The 15,863-nt window shown below is 38.4% G+C and overlaps 1 protein-coding gene across 4 annotated transcripts in view; it reads right to left on the bottom strand.

The window, feature by feature from the left end:
* Window positions 1–15,863, bottom strand: part of CASK (calcium/calmodulin dependent serine protein kinase) — a 368,709-nt gene that overhangs the window by 56,471 nt on the left and 296,375 nt on the right. For all 4 annotated transcript variants that reach the window (XM_046673193.1, XM_046673194.1, XM_046673195.1 and 1 more), the window contains exons 12-13: window positions 5,773–5,850; window positions 3,371–3,451 (exon numbers count right to left, since the gene is read on the bottom strand). In XM_046673193.1, coding sequence (XP_046529149.1) covers window positions 3,371–3,451; window positions 5,773–5,850 — 159 coding nt within the window. The remainder of the gene's footprint in view (window positions 1–3,370; window positions 3,452–5,772; window positions 5,851–15,863) is intronic.

Here is a 15,863-nt window from a genome sequence, read left to right as displayed (position 1 = left end):
AAAAATACCAAGATTTTGAAACCACAATTTTAAAAGGCTTATAAGATAGAAAGCTCCAGCATTTAAAAGTTTATTTAACATAGTATATATAGCTCAGAATTATATTTCCCACATGGGACATTATCCAAACATGCTTATTTGGGAATGACCAATGAGCTCAAGTTAAGTTTATAGGAAAATGAATCCTCACTGCAAGTCAACCCACTTTTAAGAGCACGGGCTTTGGAGCCACCAAGATCTGGGTTTTGAACTTCAGCCAGGCCACTTTCTAGGTAGGTGACATTAAGCAAGCTTCTTTACTTTCTAGGGTACAGTTTCATCTCTGAACTGTAAAATGGGGTTAGTCATACCACCTCACATCCCAATCTCAGCAAGTCCTGTTGTATCCAACCATCTCCAACGCAGAATCCCAATCTCTCATCTTCCGCCAGCCCCATCCTTCTCCATCCTTCTCATCCCCATCGCGTCTCACAGCAGCCTCCTAATTGGTCTCCCTCTTTCAACTCTTATCTCCCTTATAGTTCATTCTCTATACATCAGCCCCAGCAATTTCTAAAGCACAAATCCGATATTTTCCCACTTGCAATCATTCAGTGTCATCCTGCTGCAATCAGGAGAAATCCAGACTCCTTACCATTGTCTGGAAAACCCTACTTGGTCTGGCCTCTGCCAAGCTCTGCTAGCTCTTCTTGTATTACTCTCTCCCTTGTTCACTATATCCCAGCCACAATGGCCTCACTTCTGTACCCTGACCCTACAAAGCTCCTTCCTGCTTCTGGGCCTCTGCATCTGCTCTTCCCATGTTTGGATGTTCAGAAGGCTGGTTCTTTCATAGAACAAGTCTCATTCCACACTTTAACTCCTCAGGGGGGCTTTCCCCTGACTATCTAAAGTAGCTCCCACTATCATCTCTGCCCTATCATCCTTTCTTTTCTTCATAGTTATTATCACTATATGAAATTATTTTGTTAGTTTACTTGCTCACTGTCTCTAGCTCACCTATCCAGTGCACCACCCCCCCCACTAGAATGGAAAGATGTAGGTCCTTCTGGTTGTGCTATGTGGGACACCACCTCAGCGTGGCCTGATGAGCGGTGCCATGTCCAAGCCCAGGATCCGAACCAGCGAAACTCTGGGCCGCCAAAGCAGAGTGTGTGAACTTAACCACTCGGCCACGGGGCTGGCCCCGGCATTTATAAATTTGACGAATGAATGAAAATGTCTTTTAAGCATCTAGCTAGGTATTCAGAAATTATATGAATTAGTTATTTCTGAAAATGTTTACTAATAGCAGTACACATATTAACTCCTCTCTGACTTCAGAAATGCAAAATAAATCAAGGCTTTGAAGGTAGGTAAGTTGTGAGACATGGGGCTAGCTGAGCTTTAATGATTTTGAAAAAAAACTTAACCTTAAAAAAGGCTCTTAGGTATGTTAATTTCTTTATTAAGCTTACGTCAAATCTGAAAGATCTACTGGTCTCAAATGGTCCTATATCATTCTCTGAATTAAGCTGAGGTTACTTAGAAATTCAGAGACAGACGTGTCCGTCCAAAAAGTACAGGTTTCTATCTATGGAAAACACTGCACAGAACAGTTAGCTGAGGCGAGGCTAAGCTATCTGCAAACGGGCAAGTTCCTAATCTAGTCAATGTTTTACTGCGAACTTACTATGTACCCCACACATGGAGTAACTAACAATATTCATTAGCTAACATCTCTCAGGCATCAAGCATACGTCAGGCATCGTGCTAAGCATGGTAGATGTATCATCTACTTCATTCCTGTTCCACCTCCAGGCAGTTGGCTTAGAGGGTCAGAGTTCACAGAGCTAGGGTGGCAAGGCTGGAGTTCAGTCCCAGGTCTCTCTGAATTCACAGCTTTAACCACTTTTACACTATGTAAGACATGATGTCTAAAGGGGAATTAATTATAATCTGGGGGAAACGTGGCCTACACATATGAAACAATCAGGGAACCAGATAATATTAAGGGTAATTAACTCCTGATATTTGTGATTTTTCAAAGTTGAGGATACTACTAAGGCACACAATTTCTTCATTTTCCTGGTCTGTGAAACAGAGATAACAACAACGATTACACGAGATCATAAGTTCAATGAGAACAACAGAACTGAGCTGAGATGTGCCCATTCACTAGTGAAGAGATCTGCTCTAGCAGGCAGTGCATTAGAATGTTACATGGGTGAATACAAACAAGTGCAGAAAAAATTAAAGAGGCCAATGTGGATTTTACAGCTGTTAGAGAGATTCTGACAGCAGAGGTGGGATTTGAGCGAGTCCTGTGTTTACACACCTAAGTCGTAAAAATGCACTCACCCACAGGCACAGAACCTGGTTGCCTGTAACTCAGTGGAGAGTGTTGTTATCATATGGAATCAAGCCAAATATTCTCAAGGATTATATCTGAGTTCAGCATTTAATGCTTGGGTGGGACATTTAGGGTGAATAAAGTAATCTCTTCTTCCTGGGTGGTCACTTTGAGGAAAAAATTCTATTTCAACGAATGGGTTAAAGTTTTAAAAACATTGTATTATCAAGTACCATGTGTGCTAAAACTGACGGTAGCTGATATGATATCTATTATACTATCCCTATATACTGTATATACCTATATACATACCTATTATGCTCTTACCGTTATTTTAAAACTATCACCTCAATAGTAGTAATAAGAACGTGGCTTTTAAGTCAGATTTTCTCCCAAAGGGCAGTCACCTGGATTTTCTGCTCTTCACATATACTGATTTGGCTAATGTTTTAAAAATGTTATATTCAACATGAATTTCCATCTGTAATTGTGCTTTTGCAGTTAAGTAGACAACTATGGACCTTCTCCTACAGAAAGGCGTCTCATCTATTTTGAGTTCTGTTTAACCATTTAGCTTAACACAAAGTGGCTAAATATGGGTGCTATCACCATTTTCCATACAGTAGAAACGAAGAAAGTTTGAGTTCTGCATTGTCAAGAGCTAGAATTCTTCCAGTATACCACCTAGATACAGAGAGTTCTTTATTAGTGAAAACTGTCTCCACTTTGAGCTCTCTGTGGTTTAAGTAACATAAACAGTTCCAGTGACTTAAGGACCGTCCTATGAGGAAGCAAACCCCTTGTCTGATGACTACACAGTCCTGGAATCTCCACCTCACAAACAGCATCCTTACAACTGCGACACAGAGTACACAGAAGAATCTTCATGTATTTGGTGTCACCTGGTATTATAATCTTAACAGTCTGATATTATACGGATAAAAGCACATTTGACGAAGATGGCTGCTTGGTGAGGACTATTAAAAACTGCTGTGGAAAGTCAGGTCTCAGTTCTGTGGAAGTTTAACTGTTACTCACCATGAAATGAGGTTGTGTTAAAATACGCTTTAGTTCCTTTGCATCATTGTTCTCAGGGTAACATGAAATTTCTTCCAATACCTTAAAAAAAAAGCAAGATACATAATAGTGCAAACAGGATGCAAGATTTTGAAAATACAGGATTCTTTTAAATAAAAAATTAGGAATAAATTTTTATGGCAGGTAAAACAATTATTTCAGAAAAAATTCATCATTTTATTGAAAGGTTATTAATATATAGAAGAACTACACTGATGGTAATAAAAATAAAACAAATTGCTATAATAGTCTCTGCCTACATTAGTCAACTGTAACCCAAAAGGTTATTGAAAAATACAAAACAAAATGATAAGTCCACATTTATCACAGGTGTAAGAAACTTAATTAACTTGATGGAGAAATATTCCTCAAACTTTTTTCCAAACTCACCATCAAAATGAATCTGTAATAAAAGTTAATAAAGCTTTCTTTTATATTAACAAAACTGTCAATTCCTTTTAGAAAGATTAAAATGGCATAGGCTCAAATAAAAACAATTTAAAGAAGAAAAACACTTAGGTAATTTTCCTCGCAGGCTGGCCGAATCAATGTTATTTTCCACATTCATCTCCTCACACAGAGAGAACTATGCCTCTGCCAATGGTTCCTAAGGTTAATTGCCAGGGAATCAGAGAATAATTAAAAAAAACAAAAACCAAAAACCAAAAACCTTTTCTCTTTCCACTCAATTTTCTTCACTAATTAGTTGTTAACATTTTCTCAGTACAGGTAGAAATGGTTGTTTTCAAACGAAATTGTTCTTCGAGTTATTCCTTACCACCAGGATGGATTTTCTCCAATTAAAATCTGATTATGTGACCCGAGCCCAGGGGAAAGCCTCTTCTTTTCCGGAGCAAGCATACCGATCCGGTCCTGCGCAGATGGCTGGACTCACAGAGGGGTTCTACACATTGCACTCCCTTCCGAAAGTTGAGCCAGTCAAAGATTGCTTCAGCAGGACTGGATGGCAGGGGCACACAAGTCACCTGCCGAGTAGGAATCTCTCGCCTCACCTTAGCGAATCTTAATACTGGTGCAGGAAGGGACACTATGAGGTCCCTTAGCCTAAGGTTTAGATTTCAGTGGCATACTTCTGTGCTACTCAACCACCTCCTCAGGGAAGAATGAACAAACAAACAACAATGGGGGGGGGGCGGTGTTCTTTCTTATCTAAATGCATCCTTAAGGAGTGCTGGTTACGCTGTTAATTCCTACTGTTTAATGATGAAAAGCCAATTCTCCTTGGTGTATTTTATGCTTTGAGTTTCTCTACCAGTGAAATGAAAGGATGAAGCTAAATACTCTTTCTGGTCCCTTGCTACTCTCACAGTCTATGATTTTAAACATGGAGATGTAGTCTCCTAAATCAGAGAGAATCTCTCCTAGCTGGTGCCCTGACCATATGGGGCCCAGCAGCCCCCCCGCCTCAGTCTTGCTTCTCAGTGAATATACGACATTTTCCAGTATAGGTCTTGCGTCTTTCATATTCTTTCACTTAGTAATCTCACTTTCTAAGAAATCATTTTTTTAAAGGGAAATGTTTATTTGCATAAAGATATTTATAACATCAAAAAGTGAAAGGAAAAACCAGGTGTCTAACAATGGAAGAACTGCTAATTCATTATAATTTAGTAATAGCAAAGAAAAATTACGCCATCGTTAGAATTTAGATTTATGAAGACCAAGTAGAAACATGGAAAAATGCTTATTATATGATGTCAGGTTAAAAAAAAGGATACATTTTGATTGCAACTATATTTAAATTTATATACAAATGGATAGTGATTGGAAAAGGATATGCAAAAATGAAAAGTAGTGTGCTAGGGTGATGGGATTACGGATGAATTTTTATTTTTCCAAACTTTCTGCAATGTCATGTTTCTATAATAAGAAAGTTAAAAATAAGTTTATGATGGATACAGGATGTACACTAACTGACAATTTATAAAAATGACTTCTCTCTGAACTCAGTATATTTAATTGCTACAGATATTTAATTAACTTTCAAACATTACTACCTTAAAAAAGCAACTCAAATTTTCAGAGTGCATATTTCCACCAAGTACAGTAAAATACCTTTTTCCTTCTTTTTTTTTTTTTAAAAAAAAGAGAAGTAAAATTGATATGTTAATGTGTTCAAGTTTACATAGCAGAACCAGAACTAGAATCTAGGCAACGTTGCTGCTGAGATTTTTTTTCTTTTCTGTATGTAAATGCTCAGTGATAAAGTTAGAAATGATAAATCTGAGCATAATGGTCCAACTGTGACTCGAAGGAAACTGTCTCTTACCATGCAGCAGAAATGTTTTCAATAAAGGCAGCAAATCTAACACCCAAGTACATTTACAAAACATGTCACTTACCTCTTTGGCTCTCTGTACTGCATCACTTGGAGGGTTCCTGATCTGCGGTGAGGACTTTGTATTAATTTTGTCATACAGCTAAAGGCAAAGAAGAAAATCCAATCAACATTCATCATTCTTTGCTAAAATTCAGAGCTTCATATTTATTATTTTACTAAACAATATTTTCCTCTTAAAAAAGCAGACTGGTGATTTCAGTGGGATCTTCTTGTTAATAATCTCCTATTCATTCAATGAAATTTGTCGGAGAATGAGTCTTATGCATATCTTTTAAAAATATCATCTTTAAATAGTTGGTCCAAAATTCCGTCAATGTGGTAATGTCCTTGTCACTTTAAACTCATCAATATTTCAGAAATCACATTATTTTTTTCCTCTGATAGAAGCAACATTAAAAAAGATGAATACAGAGTAAAATGAAAGAATGCTTTCTGGCCAAGACACGACTGAAAAAATTTTCACAGAAATCTAAGTCTTGGGAAAGGGCAAACCCAGCTCCTTCTAGGAAGGAAGGTTCTCACGGAAGGTTTGTGCTTGTTTCACTAGCGCCGTTCATTAACAGCATCAGTGCTGGCATCCTTCAGCAGGAAATCAAGGACATGAACTTTTTTCCTTTTTAGTCTGCAAATTCACAGAGTATGAGAAGACTATTTAAAAAACCCCATAAACCTAAAAGATCCAAAATTTAACTTTCTGAAGAAAAGGAATTTAATTCTTTAGAGAAAAATCTCTGTAGTATAGAAATGCAATTAAAGCATTAATTTCTACCTCAGATGCAATATCTCACTCAATAGTCTGCTTTGAAAAGTGAAAAGTTGAAAATGATCTCGGTGAGTCTGCCACTTCTATTTCCTAACTTCTCTAAAATAGGTGGGGATTTTTGAGGTTGGTTTTGGTTTTGTTCTTTTTTTCCTCCCCTACTATGCACAGCAATGCTATGTGAGAGGTCAAATACTGACTGTAAACATTCTTCAGATTACAGGTAGGTTTCTTTATACTGATGCAAGATACAGCTTTATGATTTGTAAATATTTGGGCCACATCATACATAAAAATGCCTAATGATAAATCAATAAATTTTAAAAACGGCCTAATTCAAGCAATATGAAGATAGAGCAGTGACCATTTTTAAATGATGACGTTAAGAAAGCACTACTAAATCAGAGGTTAAATAGTATAAAGCCGGCTAGTAAAATATTGCTCTATTTAAAATATTTATTAACATTTAGGGGACTAGTGATATGTGGTTGGTTCACAAAAGTTTGCCCCAATCCCTACAGAATACATGTGGGCAGTCTTCATCCTCTCAATGATTTCTATCTCTAAAGATTGTAAATTTGCAGATTTGGAACTAGGGAATATATTTTCCCATACAAATAATGTTTACACAGTGTTAGGTTCCCAGACTAGTCTATAAACTAAATATTGTACATATGCAATAGAAATAGAACAAAAAACCCCAACATCCTAAAAGTAAGGAACTGTAAGTTAAAAACAACCATTTAAACTACATGAACACTTAAAAAATAGACATAGCCATCACCTGACATGTCATAATATTCATAATCACACAAAATAAAAAACCTACATGATTAATCAAAAGATTTTTAAAACTCTTGAATGCTGCTGTTTGGGAAAAAAAGCAAATTTAATTTGAGGCTTTACATGTTGATGGCACTATCACTTTGCTGAATTTCACCACAAAAACGTTTTGCCTTTTTCTTGACCAAGAGCTATTACTAAGACTACTCTCAAATTTTTCAACTATGATTAGGATTAGTTTCTATTTACACATTTAATAAATGCACATTAGCTTTTATTCACAAAGCAACAAAAATTCCATAGTTCCCAGAATTGCTCTCACTGTATCAGTGGAGACTTTTTATTTTTGGTGTGGTCTTACTATGCCAAAATGGGTCCCCTAGGTCTTATGTCAGTGTGGTTTCTTGAGGACTTGTAGCAGAATCAGCTGGGGTGGTTATTAAACATCCAGATTCCTGGGCCCCACTCTAGACCTACTGAATCAGAGTTTGAAAAGGGGATCCAGAGATCTGTGCATTAATAAACTCCTTAGGTATTTGTAAATCTTATGCCCAGTGTTAACTTTTTTTTTTAAAGATTTTATTTTTTTCCTTTTTTTCCCCAAAGCCCCCCAGTACATAGTTGTATATTCTTTGTTGTGGGTCCTTCTAGTTGTGGCATGTGGGACGCTGCCTCAGCGTGGTTTGATGAGCAGTGCCATGTTCACGCCCAGGATTTGAACCAACGAAACCCTGGGCTGCCTGCAGCGGAGCGCGCGAACTTAACCACTCGGCCACGGGGCCAGCCCCTGGTGTTAACTTTTGAGAGTAACACTAGTAGTACTAATAACAACAACGATAATTGCTGTTTTTATTGAGCGCTTATTAAATGCTACTTACCAAAGTTCTTAATATATACTCCCTCATTTAACTTCAGACAACCCTATAAGGTTGATACCCCTACTTCTCCCACTTTACAAATCAGGAAACTGAGGCATAGAGTAGTACATTGAGAACTACCATTCTAGCCTTACAACTTCACAGGCTGCAGACACCTGGAGTTTCAATATTTTCAAGGCCCTGCTCCAAGGAAAGTGCTCAGATCAAACTTTCCTCTGCTTCTTTGGGCTGGCCTGATCCAATTCATCCCACATTCAACCAAAGTTCAGCTGAACTAGTGGTAGGATGCTAAATATCAAAGGCAGATACAGTAGGACGGAATTAAAAGAAGGGGCCTTCTGCCTGAGGTGGGGGCACTGGGTGCTGCCCTTCCAGCTGCTAGAAGAGCATGGGAGTGGAGCTCTCAAGGCAGGCATGGGATGGAGTGGATGGTGTCCATGTGGCTAAGAATAGATGGTGGCTCTCAACAGCCTGCTCATTAACCAAAAGGGCAAGTGAGAATCAAGGCAGGAAGGGGCTCACTTTTTCACTATCAGTGGGAAGAAATGACCTCTTGTTGACCCACCGACCCACCCATCCACCCATCCATCGTTTCCTGAGGTACTAGGCAGTGGGGTTCAGTTTACTGCGGTTACGAAAATGCAAAAGATGACTGTTCTTGACCTCAAAGAACTCATAAATTCCAACGACATGAACAACCAAAGGTCCAGAAACATATGATGGCTTGATCCCTTCAAGGACCAGAGAGTAGTTTGGTTCCCGGCAATATCAACTGGAAAGGATCTCAGTGAACAGCCACAAGTTGGGGACTATTTGGATGTGTATGCATAACATGCCAACCTTCATTTTCCCCCTCAGTTTCTGACTGTATTTTTGCCTTAGATACTCAATATTTCAGGGATACCCATAACAAAATACAAACTGTTTGAGAAATGTGGCAAAGCAGGTAAATAGAAAGTCATCAATGGAGAAAAGTTTGAGGGTTAAAGTGTTTTAAAACAGTAGTCAGAAATATGCAGCTTTTCAACTTCTTATTCTTATGGGTCATCTTCATATTGTATGCTCCCTACGAGATGAAATTCCAGACTCAAAGTTCAAATGCAGGTGGAGTTGTGTCAAGGTCTGGGGGTAAGTGAGAAGTGGTTGGGTTTTGAGAACAAAGGAAAACTGCAGCTTCTCTTTACCACCCTTTACTCGTCCCGGAGTCCATCATGTATAAAGAATATACAGAATAATGTGATTTGGGACTTTGCCTGTTGTCTTGGACTTTCAGCTGAAGCCCAGAACTAAGGCCAACAGGAAGTAAGTGGTACCAAGTCCACTAGGAAGCTGCGAGACCATCCCTCCAGGGCTTGCTGAAAGGAAGCCAAAATGGTCCCTCCATATTCACCCTAGCACCCTATTTTTCCTATAGAGGCAGAAGCCTGGAATCTGTAGGAGTTACAGGATGAGGAGAGAAGTATTTGATTTTTTCCCTTCCTTCTTCTTGGGGAGGAAAGGTGAGGGAGTTGCTCCCTCTCTCATGCAAAGTGAAGGATGGTGGATGCTCCAAAAGAACCATGCATAGAAACTGGAGGTGCCAGCAAGGAGAGCTCACTATCTCATTCTCTGGAGGGATGTCTGCTGAGTTGCAGCAACTTATGAGGTCTATCTTGGTGCACTAGGAAGAGACCTGTGTGAGAGAGTACTTGGGGCAGCCTGACACGTAGTGTTTGGGGTCCTAAGTGAAAAGACATTGATGTCTGCCACTTTCCCGTCTGGGGGCCACCTGGGCAGCCTTTGACGGTAGGGTGACGCCAGCAGTAGGGCAGCCCACACTTGTAGTGTTATGTTGGGGCTAGAATGTGTGTGTTTCCCATGAGTCAAGGAGCTGCCTCAGAATGTAACTGGCTGGAGCCATCTTACTGGAACCCTGCCCAAGAGGGCTGTCTGCACAGAGCAAGGGGACCCAGAAGTAAGTAGCTGTGGGGTGACACCTGGGGGCAGGAGCTGAGAGGGTGTTGCTGAGGCCAGCTGCAGAGTACACTGATGATGCAGAAGCAACCAGGACAGAGCAGACATCTAGATGCCTGCCACGTCAAGGGCATCAATAGCCAAGAGAGCACTAGCTGCCCGACGGACATGATTCTAGAACATACTGTTTAAGTGCTTCTTTCTCTTTTCCATGCCCAGACTCGAGTTCTTTGCCATTCAGTAACAACACCTAGCATGGGGCTGAGTACACAGTAGATGTTTAATACATGTTTCTTCAAAAAACAAATGAGCACTTGAGCTGGTGCACAGTTACTGTAAACAGATATTTCTTAAAAATTCAGAGTAACGTAAATAGAGCGGGAATACCTATTTCTTAGCTTGTTTCTTTAGGAACCAGATATCATTTGTCTTCAGTCCTGCTTGCATAGCTAAAAACTTTCCTTCAAAATTAAAAAATATATTTTGACCACATTTAGTTTGTTTCTTTTTTTTGGTATGTTTCAAGTCTGACTTACTTCATAAAATTTTCAAAGTAGACTAGAACCTAGATATCAACATGATTCAACGCCTCCATTTTAAGAAGGAGAAAGCTGAGGTCCAGTGAGGTGAAGTGACGCACTCGGGGTCCTGCAGCCAGAGCAGCAGGGACTAGACCGTGGCCTCCGGAGGCGCTGTTCTTTCATTTCCTCAGCTTGTATTAGAATTCAGCAATGCAGGAAACCTTGTGCCAGGGAGACACTTTCAGCAAATATTTGGGGAAAGAACTGCAGAAAATGCCATTTATAGGCTGTAGGAAAAAAACATACTAAATATGACTTAAAAGATATTAGCCAATCAACTACAAGCCTTGCCCTGTTATCAAGAACCTTAGAATCCTAATCCTTTCCTGGCCAGATGGTAAACATTTCAGGCTTTGTGGGCCATACGGACTTTGTCACAACCACTCAGTCCTGCTGTGGATGCGAAGGCAGTCATTAACAATCCATAAATAAATGGGCATGGCTGTGTTCCAATAAAACTTTATTTACAAAAACAGGTGGCTAGCTGGATTTGGCTTGAGAGCCATAGTTTGCCCACCTCTGCTCTAGAAGCTTAAATTCGAGGAGGACTGAAATGACAAAATCTATTTCCTTTTGCTATTTGCTTTCCTAAACTTTGAAGGTGTCAAGTGTATTTGTAAAGCTGCAGTGTAGAGGGTGAGGCAGAGGGAGAGAAGAAAGTTAATAAATTATCCCTAGAGAGAGAACAAGAATGAATCTATTACTGCTTGTTTTCTCTTTCTGATAAAATTATAGTTACCCAACTTCAGCACTTTTTATCAAAAAAAAACCCCAACACAACAAGGCGAAAGGAGGAAACATGAACAGCCGCAAGGGGAACAGACTGTTTCACACCATCTCACTCACAGACAGCCCTGCTCTCTGCCAGTCTCTGGCAGTGGGTCAGATATGACCACACACACAACTACATGGACATGCCTCATCTTTCTGTCTCGAGGTTCCATTAGGAGGCTGCATTCTATATTTGAGATGGGTTGTTTTAAACAAAGCAGAATTGTTTTAAACAAAGCAGAACAAAGGTGGTGGTAATATTAAATTCAACTCTCCTGAGATTGTACTTCCAAACATAAAGATAACAAAATCAGTTAATATGTCACTTTTTATTTACATTTAAAACACTAAATCAAGTTTCATTTTTTTACCGTACTCCATTATATCTCACTCTTATTTCTAGTCCTCAAACAGAAGCCTTCATTTTGCTCATAATTTATACATAGCAATTAGCAAGATCAACATTTAAAATGGAATGGTTGGCAGAGAATCTATAAAATTACTATCACTGGGTTATGTGTCCCACTAACTTTTCAGCACAGAGAAAAATCAAATCTAAGGACCAGAGCGTATATTAGTTGAGAAAGATTATAACTTTTTTTTTTTGGTGAGGAAGATTGTCCCTGAGTTAACAGCTGTGCCAATCTTCCTCTATTTTTTGTATGTGGGATGCTGCCACAGCATGGCTTGATGAGCGGTGTGTAGGTCTGTGTCTGGGATCCGATGTGGTGAACCCCAGGACGCTGAAGTGGAGCGTGCGAACTTAACTGCTATGCCACCAGGCTGGCCCCAGATTACAACTTTTGAAACTAGACCGCAGACCTAGGCCAAACAATGAATGGGTTTGTAGAGTTGCAAGGAACATTTAAGTTCATCAGCAACCACCATCTTACCACTTACGTCAGAGATACTGAAGAGGCTCCCTGCCAGAAAAGAAGTCAAGTTTTCAAGAGTCAAATGTTTAGCTGCAAAGTATGCAATGAAATGTGTCTGCGATCCTAGTAAAACAGATAATAACAGTGTTCACAAGTTTACACTGTACAGTAATACTGGGAATTGAAATGACTTTCTCGGGAAACACAGACTATCCTATTAAGAACTTTCGTGACAGTTTCTATGAATTGTCTGTGAAGAAGCTGGGCAATTAAGAACAAAGTTCCAGTGTCATATCTTTTCAGTGAACTTAGCAGATCAGACATCAATATCCAACAGTACTTTTAAAAATACACTTGAAATCTGGCAAAATGTTAGGGAAAAGTGATTTAATACTAAAACATAAGGAACTGATATTCAACTGCTGTACTATACTGGAGCCGATTTTTTAAAGTTAGAGATTGGAGAAAATCTGAGATCTAAAAATCTATTTTTCTTGCTCAAGTTTATATATGAACTTACTGTCTTTAGGTTAAAAATATGAAAATGCCTTTTCAAAGCTCTTCGGCATCATTAAAAACGACATAGTCCAAACTTGGAGAAGAGTAGTATATATTATGATTTATGAAAAGAAATTAAAATCACTGAGGGCACTTTTTATTTATGAGCAAAAAAAATGCCTATTCTATCAGCACTAAAAATTGTTTTTCCTGAAAATTTAAAGTTTCTAAAAGTCAATTTAATTTTTTTAAAATAGTTGAAGAGAGCACTCAAAGATTAGTCATGCAGAGGATGTTCTATCTGTACAGAGATAATGCACTCCATTCATTTGAAAAGAGTACTTTCATTTTATTTGCACATTATCCTTGCTATGTGCTAACTTTCCCTCTAAAAGTTCAGAAAACATGTAAATAGCTAAATTTTTATAAAACCTTAACTTAACTGGTTTCTCCCGTAAAAAATAGTCTGTCAAATCTACAAATTTAGTGACTGTAATGAAGTAGCAGGAGTCCCATCCTGGAATTTAGATTTTCCCTGGAGAAAGGTTCAGGGCTGCTACCAATACTATGGCCCAGTTTATACTGGGCACCTTGAGTAAGAAATGGATATCTGATGGACCTTATATCGTATTTAGTGGCCAAGAAGAATGTTCTTGGAAGTCCTTGAGTTAGATGTTCCAGAAAAGCTTTAGCCTAATGTATAGCAGTGAGATGATAGCTTAAATCAGGTTTTAGAAAATCATGGTGGGGCATATGTCCTTACTTGGAGTCTTAAGAAGGGGTTCAGCTGGCCTAGTAATATGCAATTCTAACTAAATCCATTATGAAAGTTTTCTTCTGACAGCACATATGAAATTGAAAAATCAGTACATCTGGGCCAATTCAAGATTTCCTGAAAGGGTTGCAAAATACTTTGGATCTTGACAGTGAAAAGCACACCTGAGGAGGCCCTGTTTGGTTTAGGTTTTAATTGTCTGTGTAGAGAGCTGCTTTTGTTTCAATCCCATTAGAACATTGCACTTACAGGGATTTATTTTTGAATCCAAGAAATTGAGACTTGGTTGACCTCCTAGTTCAATCTATAAAGACTGCGCCTTTGGTGGCCTAACAATATAGGCCACTGTGGTGGATTTCTGGTCAGTTGACAGCTCTTTCTGAGAAACTCAAACACTGGCCTCAGATGACCTAATTTGACTGTTCTCTAGGCCTTTTTCAGTTGGCAAATAACTCTAAAATTAAGCCCTGTAAGAAAGAAATTGTAGCACCTATTCTTGAGCAAGCAAAAGAAAGCACGAGGAAAAACAACCAGTTAGATGATATAAGTAGGCTTTGCATTGCTTTTATTCCAATCTTCTGAAATGGGGTACTTTTTAATACTAGATCCAAGAGTTTGCCCAATTGTGAGAAATTTCACTATGATGTGAATTTCCTTTCCAAAAAAAAAAAAACCACTAAAAACATTTTTAAAAAGTGTTAAAACCTCATTTCCTAATGTATGCTTCTGAAGCATCTACAATAATACTTAAATGATATTTACACTAAATGAATATCCTATTATTAATTTGCTGCTTTAAAAGAAAACATTTACCTTAGGTGTATCACATAATATTTTATTACTGATGCAATACAATAATTTTTGACTTATGATATGGCTTTTATTTGGCATAGGTAAACACCAAGCATTTGTACAAGTAGCTGTGGCAAACGAATTTCTGTTGTGGAAAGTTAAAAGAGAACAAAACAAAGGCAGTCTGGCACAAGTGGTTTTATGAGCTAATGCTTGAAGGGCCACAAAGAAAGCAGCTATGTTCTTGGATTGTGAATTCTATAAGCCAACCTCATGGAACATTCTTCAACTGAGCATATCATTCTTTTCTAGGGGGAAACCCCTCCCCTTTCCTTGAGAACAGCATGCAGAAGAATCAGTGCTTTGCACTTTGAAGGCTTTTTGAACATTCCTTTGCCTTCTGGTAAGTTGACTATGGTGCCATAAAAAGAGAATGGCACTCAGTGGGAAACACAGATACTGGGGACAAACTGATTCATTATTCCTGGTATTTTAGAGTAAATTCCAATCCTTGTTTAAAGAAGTAATTCATACGAACAAATAAGGGAACTAGAGGGACTCCTGTAGTTAGTAATACTTTCAGTGAAAATCACACATTCCTTTCACAAAGATGTATAGCATAGGAGCTAACTTGGAGCCCAGACTGAGCAATTGCCTGGGGATGCAACTAAGGATGAATTCTCTACCATTGGAGACTTTCATTTTGAGAATTTGGCTTTTCCTATTATATAATTGTCTACCATAAAACATTGATATTAGATGAATGGATAAACAAAATGTGGCATATACATACAATGGAATAGTTTTCAGCCTTTAAAAGGAAGGAAATTCTGACATCTCATAACATGGATGAACCCTGAGGACATTACATTAGGTGAAATAAGCTAGTCACAAAAGAATAAATACAACATAATTCAACTTATATGAGGTACCTACAGTAGTCAAGTTAATTGAGACAGAAAGCAGCATGGTGGCTGCCAGGGGCTGCGGAGAGAGGGAACAGTGAGTTGCTGTTTAATGGCTACAGAATTTCAGTTGGAGAAGCTGAAAAAAGTTCTGGAGATGGATGGTAGTGATGGTTGCACAGCAATGTGAGTGTACTTAATGCTACCAAACCGTACACTTAAAATTTACCATTTTAACCATTTTTATGTTGTATATATTTTACCACAGTAAAATACAAAAAAAAGATTATGTCAAATAAAATCTGCAAAAAAAGTTATGAACTTTGGGATATGACAAATACGTATTTGAAGGTAGAAGAAATGAACTAAAAGAATAAACTAAAACATATTGCTCTGAGGTGCACCCCCTTTATTGAAAAATATACAAAATTATGTAATTCATAATGTTTTTAAACAAAAAAAGACAGTTTGGACTTCCACAAGGCACAACTATGCATTGGTTAGTAAAACAGTTCTTGAGA

Source organism: Equus quagga, chromosome 10 (genome assembly GCF_021613505.1).
Source record: "Equus quagga isolate Etosha38 chromosome 10, UCLA_HA_Equagga_1.0, whole genome shotgun sequence".
Lineage (NCBI taxonomy): Eukaryota > Metazoa > Chordata > Mammalia > Perissodactyla > Equidae > Equus > Equus quagga.
Note: the sequence above shows the minus strand (reverse complement) of the source record. Positions and strands in the feature narration are given on the sequence as shown.